At 46.9% G+C, this 9,678-nt stretch overlaps 1 protein-coding gene across 1 annotated transcript in view; it reads right to left on the minus strand.

Annotated features, from left to right (window-relative positions):
* Positions 1–256: 256 nt before the first annotated feature.
* Positions 257–9,678, minus strand: part of LOC106562498 (fibroblast growth factor 7) — a 33,934-nt gene continuing 24,512 nt past the window's right edge. Inside the window, 2 exon segments of the mRNA XM_014127416.2 lie at positions 257–472; positions 810–916. Coding sequence (XP_013982891.2) covers positions 257–472; positions 810–916 — 323 coding nt within the window.

Genomic DNA, 9,678 nt, shown 5'->3' on the forward strand with positions numbered 1-9,678 from the left:
TCTATCCTTCTTACCTCCTCTTTCTGTCCTCTCCTGCTCTCCTCCTCATTCAGTCCTATTCTCCTCTCCTCCTCTTTCAGTCATCTCCTCCTCTCCTCTTTCAGTCCTCTCCTCCTTTTTCTATCCTCTCCTCTTTCAGTCATTTCCTCTTTCAGTCCTCTCCTCCTCTCCTCTTTCAGTCCTCTCCTCCTCTCCTCTTTCAGTCCTCTCCTCCTCTCAGGCTCCAGTCACCTCTTCCTTTTTCAGTCTCCTTCTCTCAGACGCCAGTCCTCTCCTCCTCTCTGCATTTCATGGGAATGAAGTGGGAGGCGACGTGTTCCCTCCTGGTCTTCTTCCCTCTCAGCGGTCTTCCCTTTTGAGACAGAGCAATGAACATCTCTTTGCCGTTTGTACTCCACTTAACAGACGAGTAAGCGTTGAAGTAGTTTTCTAGGAAAATCTCCTTGAAGTTGCAGTTCTCATTGTAGATTTTCTGTAAATAAGGACACAAAATGGGACGATATTAGGCGTGAGGAGGGTTATAAACATTTTATGCTTTTTTTGCTTGCTTATGTTTCTCCTATTTATATATGCATCATGTTATGGGTATGCTTGTAATTGTTAAGGGCTGGGGAGTTTTTCAAGATAAAAAAGAAATGGAATGGAGCTAAGAATGGGCAAAATCCTAAAAGAAAACCTGACTCAGTCTGCTTTCCACCAGACACTGGGAGATTAATTAATCTTTCAGCAGGACAATAACCTAAAACACAATGCACTGTACAGTACATTGCAACCCTGTCCAGCAGAGAGAAGGTAGTTTAGTTAATTACCTTGCCTTGAAGCAGGCCAGTCCTGTTCATGGAGATATAGTACTGACTCTTCACTCCTTTGATAGCTAACACTCCTCCCTCAGACACCGTACGGACCTCCAGGATACCTACAGGAGACAGAGGGCAGATATATATATATATATATATACACACACACACACACACACACACACACACACACACACACACACACACACAGTATCTCACAAAAGTGAGTACACCCCTCACATTTCTGTAAATATTTGAGTATATCTTTTCATGTGACAACACTGAAGAAATGACACTTTACTACAATGTAAAATAGTGAGTGTACAGCTTGTATAACCGTGCAAATTTGCTGTCCCCTAACTCAACACACAGCCATTAATGTCTAAACTGCTGGCAACAAAAGTGCATACACCCCTAAGTGAAAATATCCAAATTGGGCCCAATTAGCCATTTTCCCTCCCCGGTGTCATGTGACTCGTTAGTGTTACAAGGTCTCAGGTGTGAATGGGGAGCAGGTGTGTTAAATTTGGTGTCATCGCTCTCACACTCCCTCATACTGACTGGTCACTGGAAGTTCAACATGGCACCTCATGGCAAAGAACTCTCTGAGGATCTGAAAAAAGAATTGTTGCTCTACATAAAGATGGCCTGGGCTGTAAGAAGATTGCCAAGACCCTGAAACTGAGCTGCAGCACGGTGGCCAAGACCATACAGCGGTTTAACAGGACAGGTTCCACTCAGAACAGGCCTCGCCATGGTCAACCAAAGAAGTTGAGTGCACGTGCTCAGCGTCATATCCAGAGGTTGACTTTGGGAAATAGGCGTATGAGTGCTGCCAGCATTGCTGCAGAGGTTGAAGGGGTGGAGGGTCAGTGCTCAGACCATACACCGCACACTGCATCAAATTGGTCTGCATGGCTGTCGTCCCAGAAGGAAGCCTCTTCTAAAGATGATGCACAAGAAAGCCCGCAAACAGTTTGCTGAAGAGAAACTGTGGTCTGATGAGACCAAGATAATCTTATTTGGTTCAGATGGTGTCAAGCGTGTGTGGCGGCAATCAGGTGAGGAGTACAAAGACAAGTGTGTCTTGCCTACAGTCAAGCATGGTGGTGGGAGTGTCATGGTCTGGGGCTGCATGAGCGCTGCCGGCACTGGGGACCTACAGTTCATTGAGGGAACCATGAATGCCAACATGTACTGTGACATACTGAAGCAGAGCATGATCCCCCTCCCTTCGGAGACTGGGCCGCAGGGCAGTATTCCAACATGATAACGACTCCAAACACACCTCCAAGACGACCACTGCCTTGCTAAAGAAGCTGAGGGTAAAGGTGATGGACTGGCCAAGCATGTCACCAGACCTAAACCCTGTTGAGCATCTGTGGGGCATCCTCAAACGGAAGGTGGAGGAGTGCAAGGTCTCTAACATCCACCAGCTCCGTGATGTCGTCATGGAGGAGTGGAAGAGGACTCCAGTGACAACCTGTGAAGCTCTGGTGAACTCCATGCCCAATAGGGTTAAGGCAGTGCTGGAAAATGATGGTGGCCACACAAAATATTGACACTTTGGGCCCAATTTGGATATTTTCACTTAGGGGTGTACTCACTTTTGTGAGATACTGTATATAGTATACAGTGCCGAGTGAAAGTCTACACACTCCTTGCACAGTTTTCACATTTTGCTGCCTTAAAATGAAATCTAAAAAGGGATTTATGGTGTGTAGACTTTCCCTAGGGACTGTATATACCCGTTGAGTAACAATCACAGGACAAATATCTAAATACTACAGAAGACTGTCAAATATATCAATACCCACAATATATACCTATCAATAACAGTACTGATATAAGAGACTACCACAGTATCTAAATATATATAATGATGTAATAATCACATGATGAGGACCATCACAGTGGACCTATCAGAGAGTCCCAGTCAGGACAGATAGGTCGCTATGGTCTCATACCTACTAATAGCCAATCCCAGTCAAGCGTTCCTCTCCTCTTCTTAGTATTCATTTTCATTAATCTAACAGGAAGGAGGTCTTAGTGGTTAATCAGTCTGCGGTTAGGTTGGTCTCTGGATGTACTGGATGTATCCAGGCAGGCCCTCCTGTCTCTTCTCTGGGTGGCCATTACATTACAGCTTCATGCCACGCCACATATGGGAGGCAGATTAGGCATGCTCCCCCGGGACTGAGAAAACAATCTACTCTCCTGCGCTTTGCACGCTACACCCCAGCCCCATCCTCAGCCCCAACCTCTGCCCCAGCCCCAACCCCACCTCAGTCTTCAGACCTATGTCTCAACTCTCTCTCTTACTCTCTGTGGGAGAGGACAAAAAAAAACATCTTGAGCTTGTTGGTTTGCTTTACGTCCATGGAGCACCGCTGAGAGGTTAACAACATCATTTAGATATCTCACGGGATACTCAGATATTGATGTGATTTAGTTGATGTGATTTATTTACAACTATTCAAATAAGTTATTAAAGTCAACTTTACACATCACAATCATTTATATGCATTTAAATATATTATAGACAGTATATGATAAACAAAACACTCTCTGTGAAACCGAACAACTGACTAGGATCGTAGACTAGATTTATCAATCTGTCAAATCTCATAAAATTACGCGTTTCTAAACCTTCATCATTTTTTTTTATGCCTGGATTTACACAAAGAACTCGTCTGGATGCTACAGCAATCAGCTCATTTCCCTGAGATACTAGATCGATGCCTAGCTTTAACAATACTTCATTTTTTTTATACATGCATATGTTTGATGTTTTATTACAGGAGTAAAAATCTACAATAATATAGTGTTTTTCTTTTGAAAAGGGGACATAACAATTCATTTTCCAATTTACTGGTTCATTAAACATGAAGAACATCAGATGGTGTCTTGTATATGTCGTAGCAAAACAACTGTCAGGTCCAACCCAGGACTAATATGTTAATAAAACACAGTTGTGATAGCGAGTGAGCGGTTCCAGAGCAACGTGTGTGTGTGTGTGTGTGTGTGTGTGTGTGTGTGTGTGTGTCAGCCAGGCCCAGACAACAGTAATATAACTCTCAAAGTGACATTGTGTTTATCAAAAACTCTCTCTCTTCTGGTTCACCTCCCTCAGAGTTAATGATCACAGATGACCAAGCATCATTAAGGAACCAATAGAGCCCCACAGTGGAGGTGTCATAATACCCATAAAACCTAGCTGTCAAACAGGGAAATGGTTCCAATCATTTTTCCTCCATTCATTTTTCTCATAGGAAATTTTAGAAACACTTAACATAAGGGCTGTGTTTCGTGGAGGCTTACCCAGGCGTGACATTTTGATAACCATGTAAATCTCTCTCGGACAAGGTGACTTTTATCAATATATTCGGCTGTGTGTGTGTGTGTGTGGCTGAGAAACACCAGTACTGTGGTTTTAGCCCGTGCGTCTGTAACTGGCAGTGTTTCTAACAGCGCTGCACACTGTGTGAGATGTGTCAGAGAAACCGGACAACTAGACTCTTTAACACCAGTTCAGTGAGCAGCTCAGATCAATCATGTTAGGCAGAAACATTTTATGAAAGTAACAGACTTTACTGCAGTTGTTAAGTACATCCTCAATGCTAAAGGCATTTTAGATTATTTTATGGAGCACACAGAGAGAGAGGGCGAGAGAGAGGTTATGAGCAGATGAGCTCCCACGTTTTTCAGCATGTTTTTAAAATATAGATAGATTTAGAGTTAGGCAAAGTTAGATTTTTTGGCAGGGACATACACAGGATCCTACCCTAAACAACATAACCTTCACTGCAAATCAAAACCCCAACCCTACAACCTGATTTTGGACGGAATGACCTGGAATGCTTCCTACACCCAAGGATTATTATTCCCAAACTATACAGCAAATGCTCTGGGAAACAAACAGAAACCTGAAAACACTATCCAACCTGGAACTGAGTGAGTAATTCTTAGTCTGAAGCTATTTTTTACTTTCAAAAGCCAAGAAGACAAATACATTACAATGATATATTTTACTTTATAAGGACTGAAAGCTACCAAGCTTGCTAGGACAAAGAGATACAACTTCAATTAGCAGTGACATGTGAAGCGAGAGGTGTCGATGTCAGGTGGTGGGTGTAGCTGGTGCATGAAGTCAGGCGCAGGAGAGCAGAGATGAGTGAACAACGCACTTTACTTAAGCTAATAGCACAAGGTAACAATACAAATGTGCGAACAATAACGGTTGTCACAAAACACGGGTGATAACAGCACTCGGAGAAAACCAGCCGGAAACGTACCGAGCTTAACAATAAACAATCACACTGTCACGTCCTGACCAGTATAAAGGGTTATTGGTTATTGTAGTTTGGTCAGGACGTGGCAGGGGGTATTTATTTTATGTGGTTTGGGGTTTAATGGGTGTGTATTTATGTAAGAGGGGTGTTTGATTTATGTGTTCCGGGGTTTTTGGGTAATGTTCTTGTTTTGTATTTGTATGGTTTTCTATGTTGTGTATTTCTTTGTGTTGGCCTGGTATGGCTCTCAATCAGGAACAGCTGTACATCGTTGTTGCTGATTGAGAGTCATACTTAGGTAGCCCTGTTTCACCTGTCCCTTTGTGGGAAGTTGTGTTTGCATAGCTGTGTGTTTTAGCCTGCAATCCTGTTCGTTCGATCGTTTTCTTGTTTTGTTTGTGTTAAATAAAAGTCATTATGAGCACTCAACCCGCTGCACCTGGGTCCACTACGTACGACGACCGTTACACACACACAAAGACATGGGGGAAACAGAGGGTTAAATACATGACCAGTAATTGGGAAATGAAAACCAGGTGTGTGGGAAACAAAGACAAAACCAATGGAAAATGAAAAGTGGATCGACGATGGCTAGAAGACCGGCGACGTTGACCGTCGAGCGCCGCCCGAACAAGGAGAGGAACCGACTTCGGCGGAAGTCGTGACAGTACCCCCCTTGACAGCCGCGCGCCGACGCCGGCCTCGGGGACGACCCGGAGGCCGAGGCGCAGGGCGATCCGGACAGAGATGGTGGAACTCCCACAGCATTAAAGGGTCCAACACGACCTCCACCGGAACCCAGCATCTCTCCTCTGGACCGTACCCCTCCCAATCCACAAGGTACTGAAGGCCCCTTGCCCGACGCCGGGAGTGCAGTATAGATCGGACTGAATACGCCGGGGCCCCCTCGATGTCCAGAGGGGGCGGAGGAACCTCCCTCACAGACTCCTGGAGCGGACCAGCTACCACCGGCCTGAGGAGAGACGCATGGAACGAGGGGTTAATACGGTAATCGGGGGGAAGCTGTAACCTGTAACATACCTCGTTCAGTCTCCTCAGGACTTTAAATGGCCCCACAAACTGTGGACCCAGCTTCCGGCAGGGCAGGCGGAGGGGCAGGTTTTGGGTCGAGTGCCAGACCAGGTCCCCCGATGCGAACACTGGGGCCTCACTGCGGTGACGGTCTGCGCTGGATTTCTGGCGCAGCACGGCCAACTGAAGGTGAACATGAGCGGCGTCCCATGTCTCCTGTGCGCGCCTGAACCAGTCGTCCACCGCAGGAGCCTCGATCTGGCTCTGATGCCAAGGCGCCAGAACCGGCTGGTAGCCCAGTACACACTGAAAGGGGGAGAGGTTAGTGGAGGAGTGGCGCAGTGAGTTCTGGGCCATCTCTGCCCAGGGCACGAACGCCGCCGACTCCCCCGGCCGGTCCTGGCAATAAGACCTCAGAAACCTACCCACATCCTGGTTCACTCTCTCCACCTGCCCGTTACTCTCGCTGACCGAGACCCCCAGACATTCCATGAACACCCTCCAGACCCTCGACGTGAACTGGGGACCCCGATCAGACACTATATCCTCAGGCACCCCGTAGTGCCGGAAGACGTGTGTAAACAAGGCCTGTAGTCTGTAGGGCCGTAGGGAGACCGGGCAAAGGGAGGAGACTACAGGACTTAGAAAAACGATCCCCAACGACCAGGATCGTGGTGTTACGCTGTGAGGGAGGAAGATCGGTCAGGAAATCCACCGACAGGTGCGACCACGGCCGTTGTGGAACGGGTAAGGGTTGTAACTTACCTCTGGGCAGGTGCATAGGAGCCTTGCACTGGGCGCACACCGAGCAGGAGGAAACATAAACCCTCACATCTTTAGCCAAAGTGGGCTACCAGTACTTCCCACTAAGACAGCGCACCGTCCGACCGATACCAGGATGACCAGAGGAGGGTGACGTGTGGGTCCAATAGATCAGCCGGTCACGGACAGCAGACGTACAGACGCCCAGCTGGACACTGGAGGGGAGCGGGCTCTGTACGTAACACCTGCTCAATGTCCGCGTCCAGCTCCCACACGACCGGCGCTACCAGGCAGGAGGCCGGGAGTATGCGAGTATGATCCATGAGCCGCTCCTCTGTGTCATACAGCCAGGACAGTGCGTCTGCCTTCACATTTTGGGAACCTGGTCTGTAGGACAGGGTAAACACAAAATGGGTAAAGAACATGGCCCACCTTGCCTGACGAGGGTTCAGTCTCCTTGCTGCCCGGATGTACTCCAGGTTGCGGTGGTCAGTCCAGATGAGAAAAGGGTGTTTAGCCCCCTCAAGCCAATGTCTCCACGCCTTCAAGGCTTTCACCACAGCCAACAACTCCCGGTCCCCCACATCATAGTTCCGCTCCGCTGGGCTGAGCTTCTTCGAGAAGAAGGCACAGGGGCGGAGCTTCGGTTGTGTGCCCGAGCGCTGAGAGCACGGCTCCTATCCCAGCCTCGGACGCCTCCACTTCCACTATGAACGCCAAAGAAGGATCCGGATGGGCCAGCACGGGAGCCGAGGTTAACAGAGCCCTTAGGTGACAAAAAGCCCTGTCTGCCTCAGCTGACCACTGCAAAAGTACAGGACCCCCCTTCAGCAATGAGGTAATGGGAGCCGCCACCTGGCCAAAACCCCAGATAAACCTCCGGTAGTAATTGGCAAACCCTAAAAACTGCTGCACCTCCTTTACCGTGGTGGGAGTCGGCCAATTACGCACGGCTGAAATGCGGTCACTCTCGGTCACCCCTGAGGTGGAAATGCGGTACCCTAGGAAGGAGACTGGAAGAACAGGCTGGAAGAACAGGCATTTCTCAGCCTTGACATACAGGTCATGCTCCAACAATCGTCCAAGCACCCTGTGCACCAGGGACACATGCTTGGCGCGTGTAGCGGAGTATATCAGAATGTCATCAATATACACCACTACACCCTGTCCGTGCAGGTCCCTGAAAATCTCGTCTACAAAGGCTTGGAAAACTGATGGAGCATTCATCAACCCGTACGGCATGACGAGGTACTCATAGTGCCCTGAGGTGGTACTGAACGCCGTCTTCCACTCAAAACCAATGGAAAATTAAAAGTGTATCGACGATGGCTAGAAGACCGGCGACGTTGACCGTCGAGCGCCGCCCGAACAAGGAGAGGAACCGACTTCGGCGGAAGTCGTGACAGTCGAAGCCTTTGAGCCAAACAAATGGTTCAAAGGCTTCGAAAGGCTACCCCACCCAAACCCAGAGGCCTTGAAAATAAATCTGCCTGCAGAAATAAAAGCTTCTCCCAAGTGGGTGTGACACCTACACCCGTTGCCTGCTGAACTGCTGCTTGGATTCCACCTGGCGATTTGTTCACCGTCTGCCATGTTGTCTCCCCCTGTCTGGTACAGGTACCCTCTCTCCCGAGCTTTCACTCGACCCCAGCACACAGGCACTGTTGGGGCGAGTGACTCTGAACTTACAATGGCTAGCCAAAAGTTGTTATATTTTTTTTTCAATTTAAAGTTTTATTAAGTTTTCTTGTTTTTCAATCAACCAACAAAACACATTCCACATTCACAGATGTGACAGACTTGAAAAAATAGATAATAATAATATTTATATATAAAAAATATATTATAATAATGAAAAAAAATAAATATATATATATATATATATATATACACACACACAGTGGGGGAAAAAAGTATTTGATCCCCTGCTGATTTTGTACGTTTGCCCACTTACAAAGAAATGATCAGTCTATAATTTTAATAGTAGGTTTATTTGAACAGTGAGAGACAGAACAACAACAAAAAATCCAGAAAAACGCATGTCAAAAATGTTTAGAATGATTTGCATTTCTTGTAATGAGGGCAAATGTATTTCAAAATCGGGTCCTCTTGCTCCTGGCTAATGGCACTAGCCTTTTCTGAATATAGCTGCTTCTTGGAGGCTTTTTCCGTCGCTAATGCTCGAGTCCGGGTAAAAATGTCACCTGTAATGTCGCATTTTGTAGCCGCCATTACTTTTTGACTAAAGCTAAAGGAGTTTAAACTTGAAGTGGAGGTAAGATTAGGAATTGGAAACTACTTGTGCGGAGCTCTTAGTTCATGCGGCCATCTCGTTCAAGGGTCACGTGATCCCGTTGTTATACATTTAAAAAAATTATTGTGCATTTTGCTATTTCGCTATTTGCCTCATGACTCCTGCATGCTTTGTTGACTACAAACTTTCTTTACCCAACCGTGGGACAGACTGTTTGTTCCCACACTCGGGACTCTGACTCTCTATTGGTTACACAGACTGTTGGCCTCCCATCCCATTCTAACCACCTCTCGCTGGCTTTGTATTCATGTTAGCTGATGAAATTGCTGTACAATATGATCTTGTTGCCATCTGATGTCATAAATCAGCACTGCAGAGCTCTCCCTGTCCTATGCCGTGCCTTGATTGTATTACTGTTGATGTTATCTGGAAATGTGCATGTACACCCTGGCCCATCTACAGTTGCTAGCCCCAATTCTGACTTGTGCTCTGATATCTTCTTCACTGATTTCTGCTCTCGTAAAAGCCTGGGTTTTCTGCA

This window comes from Salmo salar, chromosome ssa11 (genome assembly GCF_905237065.1).
Source record: "Salmo salar chromosome ssa11, Ssal_v3.1, whole genome shotgun sequence".
NCBI lineage: Eukaryota > Metazoa > Chordata > Actinopteri > Salmoniformes > Salmonidae > Salmo > Salmo salar.